Genomic DNA, 13,736 nt, shown 5'->3' with positions numbered 1-13,736 from the left:
TGGAAAACAGAAAATATACCTATAAAACCACAGAGATATTTGTCAAACTTACTTTAAACTGTCCTTTGCGTTTGCTTTTATTTTGATTGGCATTGAAAACTGCATAAAATTTTACTACTTTCAGGACAAAATTATAAACATATAAACATTTTTCGCATCGTGTCATATCACTTTAATCATTATTCTGCCCACAAATCAAGCAGAACATTCCGTGCACACAAACTGCAGACGTGCGACAAATCAAGACGACAATATAGAGTCTTTAGAGATAGCGAGTGGCGTTTAATCAATGGTCGGATGAATGCCAGGTAAAGTTAGCTCTTGTTACGAAGCATTACTACAGTTATTGTACATTCAATGAGTAAGTTGGTATTTTCTTTACTTATTATGGTGTTATGTTATAAATCACGTAATGTATAGACAGTACAGACTGTACAGTCACACTCATAATTTACCGTGACTATTCCGCACTTTATATAACATGTGTAATATATCTTAATGGTTTTACAACCCACTGAAAACTAGCACTGACGTTGTAAATGCTATACACATAACAGTTAGGCCTCTTTGTTTTATAATACAGGGACATATGGTTTATACTAATGTGTTGTTGTGTTATACTATTCCAGCTAATGGTAATAGTGAATAGGTAGTGTGCCGAACTCAAATTAAAATGTGCGGCCTATTTAGTTTTTAGAATATTAGTCTACCAAGTGTGCAATTTCAGTGTGTTTTTCTTTTTATGCTTTTATAAGTGTCTTCTAGATTGAAATTGTATATATATGTACATGTACAAGATTTTCTGTTTAATAATTGAATGTAACTTATTTATCCTATCATGTTTAGCAACAACACGGGTGTTCTGTTTCGTACCAACAATGGAATGTTTTTCTAAGTCTCACTAATGGGTTGTCAAAATTATCAGCCCTACATAAAAAAAATGAAAAAATCCCCAAAAAATAATTACCCACAAAGTAACATAACTCGTAAGCTGGCACGAGGTGTTAAACTCGTGTGATAACGACTGTCGTTTTCCGGCGACGCGAGGATAAAGTAAGTTACGTTCATTCATTTATATATATGTACATTTATTTTATTTAGTTTACACAAATTCATCTAAATCTGGAGCCATGTTCACACGAAAGCATCGTGGTATGATCCAAACCTCTATCATCCTTATCTTGATGGTGGGGATCGGATACAGCGTCTACTTATACAACTTAATGACGATTAAACTTAAAAATATGGAAGTTAAAACACAAAGATATCATTCGCAACACCAGTCTTTGTCATCTCAACTACAAGGTTTTTAAATTATTTAAAGTATTAACTTTTTCTATGTATAGTATAGATATATTATATATTTATATTTATATATATACGTACTTTTGTAATATTACTCTAAAAAGGTGCAAATTATTCTAATAAATGTTTTGGTAACAATGTCTCTCCATTTGTTTATAACATACTCTGATACTGTGTTAATTTTCATGTATATATATATATTATATATATATTAATAAATGTGAATTGGCACAATTTTCAAATTCATGCTATAAATTCTGATTATTTTTCAGGAAAACGAGAGATATCAGATAATGTTATCACAAATTGTCTCCAAACCGTTTTTTTTATAGTTTTCTCTAAACTGTTTATTTTTAATTTGTTTTACTTTTGAATTCGTGTAAAAGGCCTATTTATTGTAACCATGATAACATTTATTTTTATATGTATGGTTTCCTGGTGTGTGGGTTAGTTTTGTGAAGTTGCTTCCCCTGCTTACAATGTAACAACAACATGCAGAATGTACTTTGTATTCTGTTACCAAACATACTGTAATATATAAAATGGAAATTTTCAGTTAATTTTTCTAATGTAAAAAATTTAGCAGCTCATATCAGTCATATGGTATGAAACGTTCAGAAGTCTTGAATACTGGAAGACTGAATGTGTAGGCTACCAGATGAGGTGCTGAAATATAAAGTTGCTCTTGCAATAAACTACATTTTTATACCCGATGAGCCGCTAAAATATAAATAAAATTGTAATAAAATACTCTTACTATGTTTCTTCAGATAGCAGAACATAATGTTTTTATATTATATAGTCTAGGGCAGTGGTTCCCAAACTGTGGTACGCGTACCACTAGTGGTACGTGAAGGTCTCCCAGGTGGTACGCAAGTGGATAAAGTTTGGGAACCACTGGTCTAGGGACTCTGTTTACTAAAACACCTATTTGAAGTATATGTTGTTAATATATCATTAAGATGTGTGTCCCCGCTCCCAGGTTAGAAGTACATGCTAATGAGTAATGGCTGTTGTTCACTTAACTTCAATAACCATTAATTCATTTCAGTTGTTTATGAAGAGAGATCTCGTTTAGAAAGTGCTTTGTTAAAGGAAAAGAACGAACATAAAATTGTTAAAGAAAGTAAGATTTACTGTATTGTAATTTTAAACATAGAGTAAGTTGTATAACCTAATTTTGTATCCTGTATTTGTTAAACTAATTTGGATTTTTTAATTTAAGCTCTTTCATTAAAGTAATAATATGTTTATATATTAATTTGAATACGTAATTCTAATTTTTTGTAGACTTTTTAAGGATAACTTTCCACCGATTAGTCTGTTATCACCCAAAATTATTTCAAGAATAACAAGTAAAAATACATTTTGAGCCACCTGAATTAGTAGGCCTATTTTTAACCTTTATTAACCACTGCATTACAAGTTAGGTAAAAAATGTATGGCATATATTTATACATATATATATACATTTATTGTTTTTGTCAGAATATGACCAGGACAAGCAGTTACATGAAGATTCTGTTGCAAGCTCGTTACAAGAACAAAATATTAAATACGACTCATTAAAAGAAGAACACACGAATTCTAAGGTAAATACTTCTTCTAAAATAAAGAATTATATATATATTATATATAACAAGTGTGTTTTTTGTAACAAATTTAAAATTTTTTTTTTACTTAAGATCAGACTTCTCATCCACAAGTTTCCTTTAGCTGTGCCACTAATTCATTATACAAATTATAAGAGGAAACTTTTAAAACCCATGTATACTGCGCTTACTTTTTTGAATTTGCACACAAAATGTTTAAAAACCTTCATTTTACAATACTATACAACACATGCTAAAATATATATAGAAAAAAATTTTTCAGCACCATAGTCTATAAGAAATGTTCTGTTGTAATTTTGTATTAATAATATTAGTGTATAAGTATAACTAAATGATTAAAGCAAAAGTACCCGTTGTATTTAGTTCCAGTTAGGCCATTTAACTGTAAATGGTAATACAATCTAGATTGTACATTACGTAATCACTTAAGTGGCACTTATGGGAAATAACTTTTTTGTGTTGTAAGATTTTTATGAAAAGAAGTGACTTGTGCTGTATAAACAATACATGAATGAATGTTTGAAAAGAAAACCCTGTTTTTATGTGTTACCATTTACTTTCTTGCTACTTTACATGGAATTCGCATTTTAAAACGTTTGACACCTAGCTAGGATTTAATTTGTAATCACTAATCATTAATTATTCTGTATTGTCACCATAAATATCTTATAGAACCAGCTTGCTGAAGCGCGAAAAGCGATTCAGAGCCTCGAACAACTGCAGCAGACAGCTGAGAAGTCACACAACGATAAACTTGCAGAGCTACAGCGTAAACAGGAGCAACTAAACACCCAGAAAGAGAGCGAATTATTTGCACTTCAAGGTGAATGGTGGTGATTTAAAATATGAATTGTTTGTTTTATGCATTTAATTTTAAAATTTAAAATCAGACCAAAATGTTACAGTTTGCCTAAATTTGGGTTTATATTTATAAATAAATGTGGCTTTTGACATATTTCATGTTACCAATATTTTATAAGGAAAGTTATTAATTTATTCCAAGCACTAACTCCCTAAACATTAATGCATTTTTTTAGGAAAATCTACATTCGGTATAAAAACGTGTCAACTTTGTTTTGTAGAAATATATAGAGTACAATAGGAAACTTGTGTTATTCTATTCTTCTGTCATTTCCTTCATAAATAGTGTGAAACAATATGACAAACATATGTACATGACTTCATGTATTTTGTATATATAGGCTATTATATACCTATATTCGCGTATGTAGTACATTAATACTGTAGGGTAAGATGGGGTACCAAATCCAATACTTCTTATTTTCCTAATCGTGTTTAAAACAGTTACCAACTGTATACTCACTGGCCAAATCGGTGTGAGCATTAAAAGCAGATATTTTTTTGTTGCAGAAAAACATCGCAAATTGTCAGATGATCACAAACGTTTAAATCAACTTAATTCCGATCTACACAACAGGCTATTGCTTGCACAAGTAAGAATACGTAACCCTGTATTACCCTAAAGCTTATTACCACTTTGCAACCTTTTAATTGTTTGCCTGTAGAATATAAATTTAACGTACTTGTTTCAACCCCCTTTACTAATAAAATAAAATATTTAACGTGTTTTAAAAAATATGTATGTATATATATGTTTTTGTATATATATATACAGTTTTTTTTGTCCATCTACACCATTGCATAATAGTGTACATGACATCCCAGAAATATTAAAATAATATTTTTCACTTTAGGAAAACTCTTCAAATTATACAAAACTTAAAACTGCGTTGACCAACCTTGGTTACGATGCAATACAACTTAACCATCCTAACTTTGAAAAGCTGGGTAGTTTGGACCGACATGTTTTAATGGGTAAGTTTTTTTCTTATTGGTTGGTTGGCCCCTTAGCTTTAAATTCTAAAGTTTATATAGTGGTATATATTATCATTGCCATTGGTTGTATGTGTTACCCCGAAGGCCATTGGTTGTATGTGTTACCCCGAAGGCCTGAATGTTTGGGTAATGGGCCAACTGTGGCCCAAATTTTAGTTTTCATAAGGTCATACGTTGTAGAATCTCACCCACGTAAAATAAAATAAAAACTATTTTTTTCCTTATTTACACTATGGCTTGTACCATGATTTCATTTTTTTTACATACATTTTTTCTGTTATTTTTATTGTTTTATTTAGCACACCTGGGTGGCAGTAACGAGCTCGCATCAGCGCTTGAAATGCAACGGCAACGAATCGCTTTAGAAAAAGACATAAGACAAGCCGCCGAGAGAAAGCAACGAATGAACAAAGAAGCTCGTGACCGAGAACTCGCTTTAAGGGAGCAGAAAAAAGCTGCTCAGGCTCACAACATAGGGCATAGGGGGGACATACATGCTAAACCTGATGCTAATACTAATATAGTGAATCCTGTTGGTCAAGATGTCCAAATTAGTCACCAAGATAAAGATGCTCAAGATCTTAATGATGAAAATGTGGAAGATGATACTGAAGATCCTACTCCTAATCCTGGAGATGCAGATGCTGCTCATCCACAAGAAAATGATGCAGCTCAAATGGAAAATGGATACGATCAGCAGAATAATCAAAATGACAACCAAGCTGATTCAATGCAACATAACAGATACAATGTAGCAGACCAGAGTAAACTGGATTCACCTGGTGTGGAACTGGATCCAACTGAACCAGGAACCACTGAACCAGTAAATAGTGATCCAGCTAATAATGAGGTAAATCTACTATTAGGTGCATAGTGTTAATTTATATATTAGGTACTGTCCACCGCCGTGTTACATTGGTTGGCATGCGTGACTCTAACCAGAGGTAATGGGTTTAAGGCTCGTCGCTGCTACCATTGTGGACCTATGTATCCTTGGGCAAGAAACTTCACGGCAATTTTTCCCCATGGTCACTAAAGGGTTTTTTCCCTGTGGTCTTGAAAGGGTTGTCTAAATTGTCAGCCATGTAAAAGAAATAGTTCACATAGGGTATACTGACAGCTGTCAGCTGTTGCCCCAACACACAAAGACATTCATCTAGCTTTACTTGATATTGAGTTCCAGGGTGTATTTAGTGGGAGCTAGTGTCTAGTAGCCCATTTTGGTAAAAATACATTATATACCTATGCTTCATTGCAGGAAAAATATGATTTTTGTACGCCATGTAAGAATTGTTTAAAAATACCATTGGAACTTGTAAATTCCTATATTATGTCATGCTGCATATGGTGTATTTTTGTATTTATGCCTGCTTGACACTGTGCATAAAATGTGATTTTTGTGCGCCACGTAAACAAATGTTTTAAAGATACCATCGTATCCCTGTTAATTAGTATATATATGGAATTGCCCTTGTTGAATACAGTGTATTATGGCTGCTTGACATTGTGCATAAGGTATACATCCCTCACAGGATGCAGAGACATATGAGGATGATGTTGTGAGGGAAGAGAACAACGCAAGAAATGATGAACAAAGAGCGAGAGAGGAACTGCAGAAGTCCCAGCAATCACAGGATGATGAAGTAAGTTTGGACAATATTTTTCGCATTTATTATGTATCCCCCCTAAAAAAAGTTGTTTTAATTTATAGCTTTTTCCCTTTTTATATATATTTATACAATAATAATAAGATATTTTTATTGATGTTTATTGTTTTTGTATTTTTTTAAAATGTTTTTCGGTTTACAGTTTTGCGTAATAGGCCAAAAATCCCAGGTCCTTTACAACGACCTGTTGACCTTAACCACAAGAAATAATAAGGGTTCACAGTTATTAGTTTAGTAATACAAAATCAACATGTAACTGCACAATATAAATTCTATTGTCTGTTCTTTACATATTCTAATTCAACCACTCCTTATATTAAATCCATACATTGTATCAGCATGTACCTGACCATAAAGAAGCGTTGGAGCACCTGCAAGACCTACAAGCTAGACAGCAAGAAATTGCTGAAGAACAACAAAAGAATCTTGAAGAACTTGCTCAACAGAGAGTAGCAGCTGTAGGACAAGGTATGCTTGCCAATTTCATTAGCTTTTTTCTGTCACATGTTATTTATACGAATTCTAGATGTTAAGTTGAAAGTAAAACTGTTTACCTTGTAAAAGTTATTCTGTAGCACGAGGTATAGTCATCAATTAAATAAAAAATTGTAAAAACAAAGTTAATATCACAAAGTGAAATACTGACAGTGTAGAAGAACGTAACTGTATCGCATTTTATCATTTAATTAAAACTCTCCAGTCTATACATTTTAAGATTCTATCATGTTTTGCAGTTTGTTTTTTTTTAAATTATTTCTTAATTTTTTTACCCAAAAAAATCAACGTTCTGCTCAATGCTAAAATATTATCAAACTAGGGCCCCGACAAAATATGATCCTTTATGCTAATTCTAAGATGTTATGATGCGGTTACCTTAGCTTATTTCTTTCACATGTAATCATATAACTGGTATCTGTTAAATTGAAAGTAAAACTGATTACCTTGTAAAATATTTTCTGTAAGGTTCTGCAGTGTGGCACTCCATGGGACCTAAGATTTTGGGCAGAGTTAGCCCATCACCTTAACCCATTGAGTTGAAGCCATGTCCGTTGGGTGTATTTCCCAATGACACATAAACATATCATTATTGAGCATTGAACCAGGCGCCTAACTACTATGCTATGCTTGCAGCATTTTTTTATGAATTATATGTTTCCACTAAGCTTTGTTTGCAGCAAGTTTTTTTTTATAAAATTTAAGGTTTTAATTTTTATCGACAGATAAAAGTGATACCAAACATGTAATAGTTGGCCAAATAACTGATGATGTAGATTCAGATAACCCAAGTACAATTGAACCACAAAATCTTCATGAAATAGGTGGGTGACCTATAAAAAAACGATCACAATATTTGGATATGGTGTCGTAAAGATGTGTGGTGTTCCCCCACCCTACTATATTAAAAAAAATCCGCTTATGCCTATGTACAACTCATTTATATACAGCTGCAAAACCACAAATGCATATCCCGCAAGCAGCTCACGTTGCACCTAATGATCCTGAAGGTGTTGGTGTCGCTCCCATGGTTTCCAATAATGATGCGGGCAATGACAGAGATTATCAACAGGTAAAATATAATGGTGTATACACAGTATGTGTTATATATGTTGTTTACACTATATTTATTTTAGGACAATTTGTTCATCAACCCGTAAAAAATGTTGTTTTTTTTTCGCATTTAAACTTTTTTTCTGGTTACGCCAGTGAACATTTTTTATTTTCCACAGGAGGATTACAATAATGAAGAAGATGAAAACAACAACAATAATGAGGATGATGATGGTGAATATGAGCAAGATGATAACTCATATCGGGATGATAGAGTCAATCGTGAAAGAGAGGCGTATGTACAACATAGGGGGGACCGAAGGAATCAAGGTTTTTAAACTGTCTTGCCGCTTTTCTGCACTACCCATATATATTAGTGTGATTTTCCATACTTTTTTATTGCGTCGTTTGTAAGTGCTTCTCAACCCCTGGGCAGCAACCCAAAAATTCATTGATTTGATCTGGTTAGACCAGTAGTTTGAAAGCCGTTAAACTGTTATTTAATGACTCAACTCTGCATTAATAGGAGTTTGGGCATAAAATCTGGGTCCCCTTAAATGGCAAGCAATAGAACCTTATCCATATGGAAAAAAAATTGTTTAAAAAATTATGTACTTACATAAAATTATGTGTAGTTTTTTTGCATTGCTATTAATGTCCACAAAATATTTGGGTTGTGCCCAGTTCTGTTGAGAAGTACTGCACTAAAAGCTTCAGTTTTATACCCTTAGTGCTGTAGCATAGAGCCTGTATGGTTGAGACGTGAAAATGGTTACACAAGTATAACTTATAAGTCACATACATGATACTGATATGTAGAATAGATATTAAACATACCATACCTGACACATGGTGCACCATTTTTTATAATGCTTTGCAACCAGTTCAGTACAAAATGAGGTAAAAGACCAACTGTGGCCTATATATCTTGCATTACTGTAGGACCTCACCCATATGGGATCAAAATTTCACCACAAAAAGTATTTAAAAATTTTTTTGTTGGTAAATTTGCAAAAAAAACAGGCTGTTGCCTATGTCATTATTATTTTCATTTTTTTATACGTGGTTAAAAAATGGTTGAAAGTTTACCATATTGTAGTATTGTATATCAATCACCATGTCGTAATTAATCAAAGAGATGTATTATTTCAGCCGCAGTTTTAAAGTGCAGTTACTTATTATAGCGAATATGATATAAAAATTTGCAAAATACATAAGTGTCTTTTATTGAGGTGTTACACAGTGAGTGAGAAACAAAATTTCATCTCGTTTGGCGAAATTAATCTAAGGGCTAATGCAGAAAAATGTTTGGGTTAAAAATTTATATTAGCGTGAACGAGTACTATATAACATAGTAGGGGGGGGAGGCGGGACATCTATAGCACATAATATCCAAGAATTCTGTTCTAAATAATTAACTGAGTCTTGAGGATGAGGTTTTATATTTCTTTGAATATTCTTTATTTACTACCAAACTGGCAAGAAAACAGAATAAAAAGGTGTCCCATCTTCCCCACCCTACTATATATCGAATTAGGGACCGGAACTGTGGTTTTAAACGGACTTTTTTAAACTTGCTGTTTGACGGTTTGTTTAGCGTTTTGCAAATGTCAAATGATATACTTATAACACAGTTTATAGATATACGAATGCAGTATTGCACTCCATTTGTTTTTTCACACACTAGATTTGTTTGTTTATAAATTGTTGGTACTAAACCTAGGTTGGCAGGCAAAGGTGTAGAAAAAATACTTTGTCAACGTACTGTACCGTTTCGTGTTTCAATTAAATAAAACTGCAATATGCCAAGTTTCGGCATCAATTATCAAATTTTAGTTCTCTCGTTTCACCGCTTTTTTCTTTTTTTTCCTTTCCCTTTTCCCGATCCTTTTCTCTTCCCTTTTTTCTTTTTCTTCTTATCTTTCGGTGGATCGGGAGGTAGTTCGAATGTCAGGTGGTCTGATTCGCCGGGTAATTGAATTTCTGGAGTGGATTGGAGTTTTTTGGATAAATTAAGTCCAGACGGCATTCCACTGAAGTTAATACTGCTTCGTGATCCGTAACTTGTTTGAACTCCAGTTGCTGTAAATATTATAACAATAATAAAATAACTTATTTGTCTCTTCGATTAGCCTACGCCAGCGAAGGTTTTAAAATCTTATAAACGTAAAGACTGGATACAGCGTCAAAACAACACTTTTTAATTTTTATTTCGCATTTAATTGGAAGAAAAATAAGCGTGTTTAATTAAAACAGTCAGACTGGTATCTGTTTCAACTCTAGCGTAAATCTCAGTTCCCATGCCATCCTGCAGAATCCCAGCCTTACAGAATGCATTTAAGGTTTATAGGAACGCCCAACTGACAGTTTACCTGATGTGTAATATTCAGCTCGTTTTAAAAGATCGTCGTTTTGCCTTCGTTAGTTTTCGTCCAAACATATTTACATTTATTAAAAGAAAATAAGCGTGGTCGCTACATCTAGCGCTTGCAGATAAACGAACCATTTACGTTAATTATTTTCAAGTTAAACTTTTAATGGAAACAATATCCATTTAATCTAAGCATAAAAAGTGCAATCACACCTCTTGTAACTTGAGTGACTAAAATTTCTTCGAGTCTCGTGCAGACAACAAGTTGGTCTTCTGTTAAATTGAACTTGACATAAATTGATTCTGACACAAGAGGAATTTCTGTCAGCTCTGACGCGCATTGCAGAAACTTCTGTCCAAGGTTGAGCAAAGTACGAAGTAAACATAACCACATGACGTATTTCATGCCTGTGTTGAATAAAGGAATGAATTTATAGTAGGGTGGAGAAAGATTGGACATCTTTTCCATTTGGTAGTAAACAAAAAAACATTCAAAGAATTATAAAACCGTATCCTCACGACTCCCATAGACTGTTGTTAATTGTTTAAAACACGATCAGAATATTTGTATAATTTTTATAATACGTGTAGGTAGTAGGACGGGTTAAGATGGGACACCTTCAGCACATAATATCCAAATATCCTGATCGTCTTCTGAACAATTAACAACGGTCTATGTGGGTCGTTAGGATACGGTTTTATAATTCTTTAAATGTTATTTGTTTACTACCAAATGGGACGAGAAAACAGAATTAAAATGTGTCCCATTTTCCCCCACCCTACTATATAATAAAGAGCCTTGTTCGAAACACGTTTAACAAATATGGGGTTTATAGGTGCTAGCAAGACCCCCATCTTACCCCACAGTACTGTACAAGCCCACAATTCTTACCTGGATGATTTGAGTCAATTCCTTTCGGGTTAAGTTCGCCAATATCAAACGAAGTTCCAACGAACCCCTTCCAGTACTGCAGGTGGTTTAATACGTTTTCTAAAGGTTCCAGTTTCCCTTTCTTTATCGATTTATAAAAGTCTCGTGCTATAAGGTTCAAGCCTCGCATTCGAGCAACCAAATCAATGTACTTTCGTATTTTGTTACTCTCTCCGAAATATCTCCTTTTGGAAAGTATATCGGATCGTTCCTTCAGTTTCTTGTACGTCTTTGCCGTGATAGAAGATTCCTTTTCGTCCAGAATTTGCGCCTTTTCGAGTGCAGCCTGAAAGGAAAACGATTTGAACTTTACCGCATGAGTAGCAACGCAAAATATTAGTTCGGCCTTCCTTTTTATGACTAACACAGTGGGGTAAGATGGAAAATCGTTAACTCCCAAATTCTATACTTTCCCATCGCGTTTTTAAACAATTAACAACGCTGTTTTAAAAGTACAATTATTTAATTCTGTAAATACCAAATGGTATTAAACAAAGTTAATAAAGAAAGAACGAAAACGTGTCCCGTTTTAACCCACCCTACCATATACAGCAGTCGTGTATACAGTTCAGCAATTCGGTAAAGCGTATCGTCATTTGGCGTATCGTCAAAATAGTCTAACGCACACAGATATGTCCTGTTGCACACTATATAATAGCCAGCGCGTGCTACACAAATAAATATAGTGTAGGGAGGTAAAAAATGGGTCACCTTTTCATATTCCCTCATCCCATTTTCTAGTAAACAAACAACATTCAAGAAATTATTAAACCGTATCCTCACGACTTCCATAGACCATTGGGAATTGTTTAAACCACGATCAGGATGTTTGGATATTAAGGTCTTCCATCTTACCCCATAGCACTGTATATAAGTTCAATCTATACCCTCACCTTAAATGATTCAAAGTCGTCACGTTCCCAAGCGGCATATTTTGTCGTCACAATCCCAATATGGCGTAACAAGAAGTCAACAAAAACCTTCCATTTGTCTTTTTTCTTCTGCAGCGACTTTTCCGCTTTTTCTAACTTCCGTTGCTCGGCCGGGGACAAACTCGAATTGGCGGCATTTGTGTCGATTATTCCGTCCCCGTCAGTAATAGCATCAGTCATTCCCTATTAACTTAAACAGTAGAGTCCAACTTAACCGGGCTTTATCATGCGACGTAACTGCATATAGTACTGTGTAGTAAGATGGGTGTTCGTTATCACCAAAATCCCGTATTTTCTGATCGTGTTTTAAACAATTAACAATGTTTTTTTATAGTTCTAAGGGTATATTTAATTTATTAATTATCTTTGTTTACTACCAAATGAGTCAAATAAAGAGAATGAAAGCATGTCCCATCTTACCTTAAACCTACTATAATTAAAATGCACAAAGAGGTTGCTTGGATACAAAACTGAAAATTAGATACCCAGAATTTAACAATTATTTTGCTCTATACATGTCTATTATAATGTATTAATAAAGAGTCTAAACCGATTTGTGCTAAAATTAAAGTAATCTTAAACTTATTCATCGAGCACTCAGACTTTACCAGAACATAATATACTCATAACACGAGAACAAATGCATAACTGCGTTCATTATTTTTATTTATGGTAGGGTAGCGGAAGATGGGACACCGTTTCATACCATTTCTTCATCCTGTTTGGTAGTAAACAAAGAACATTCAAAGATTTATAAAACCGCGTCCTCACGATTGCCATAGACTGTTTGTGTTAATTGTTTAAAGCACCATCACAATATTTGGATATTATATGCGATAAAGGTGTCTCATCTTACCCCACAGAACTAATAATTCTAAACATATATATTTTTAGACACTTTGCAAATCATTCATTTATTTAAAAAACAATTCAAAACTAACCTTACGCAACTCGACTGAGCACCTATATTGTCGACAATTTCGCTTTTGTAACTATGCACCTTTTAACTTTGTTTACTTTGTCGGCTGCCCTAACGATCTGCGCTTTGTCTGTATGACGGCGTATTGTAACGCGTATATAATTTGAACTGCAAATGTTAGCTTGGTAATTGAACTACAACGTTAATGATTCATCTTTGACTAAAAGCTGTAGCGCAATGATTTAAACTACTTGAAACTTACAAGTGTAAGCTATTTTGGACTATACATGTGAATTCAGGATACATTGCCAATATTCTGTACTGGTGTACAGCAAAATTTAAAGTGCCCCTTTTTTTATATTAGAATTGACATTTTTCTGTTTCGAATCACGTTTACATATACGTATTTAAATCGTTGGATTGTTTTCGTTCATTTTCGAGTTCAAGTTAACAACAATTGCTAAGCAACGAATACCAAAAAATATAGCTTGAACGTCGTCATGTCTAAAGTGTCTGAAAGTGCTCTTACTAGTACTTTGGTGTCGATTTAAATATCATCTAAATATCTGCCCGTCACTGAAAATGACAGTACC

The 13,736-nt window shown here is 33.6% G+C and overlaps 2 protein-coding genes across 3 annotated transcripts; one reads left to right on the top strand and one right to left on the bottom strand.

The window, feature by feature from the left end:
- Positions 1 to 150: 150 nt before the first annotated feature.
- LOC149741507 (uncharacterized) lies at positions 151 to 9,207 on the top strand. Of its 2 annotated transcripts, none has more exons than XM_089893515.1 (13): positions 151 to 308; positions 1,102 to 1,305; positions 2,357 to 2,431; positions 2,794 to 2,897; positions 3,591 to 3,741; positions 4,290 to 4,372; positions 4,634 to 4,754; positions 5,075 to 5,625; positions 6,308 to 6,418; positions 6,781 to 6,910; positions 7,663 to 7,761; positions 7,888 to 8,009; positions 8,170 to 9,207. In XM_089893515.1, exons 1-13 carry the CDS (start codon positions 302 to 304, stop codon positions 8,326 to 8,328), a joined length of 1,917 nt encoding a protein of 638 aa, XP_089749641.1. In that variant the 5' UTR covers positions 151 to 301; the 3' UTR covers positions 8,329 to 9,207. The 2 variants fall into 2 exon arrangements, with proteins under 2 accessions (XP_089749641.1, XP_089749663.1); XM_089893537.1 differs by having other exon boundaries at positions 151 to 361.
- Positions 9,201 to 12,489, bottom strand: LOC149741506 (uncharacterized). Its single transcript, XM_089893883.1, has 4 exons — positions 12,186 to 12,489; positions 11,254 to 11,578; positions 10,575 to 10,769; positions 9,201 to 10,072 (listed from the first exon to the last, which is right to left on the bottom strand). Exons 1-4 carry the CDS (start codon positions 12,402 to 12,404, stop codon positions 9,837 to 9,839), a joined length of 975 nt encoding a protein of 324 aa, XP_089750009.1. The 5' UTR covers positions 12,405 to 12,489; the 3' UTR covers positions 9,201 to 9,836.
- Positions 12,490 to 13,736: the final 1,247 nt, after the last annotated feature.

Source organism: Ciona robusta, chromosome 1 (genome assembly GCF_009617815.1).
Source record: "Ciona robusta chromosome 1, ASM961781v2".
In the NCBI taxonomy this organism is placed as follows: domain Eukaryota; kingdom Metazoa; phylum Chordata; class Ascidiacea; order Phlebobranchia; family Cionidae; genus Ciona; species Ciona robusta.
This window is presented reverse-complemented; position numbering and strand designations above follow the sequence as displayed.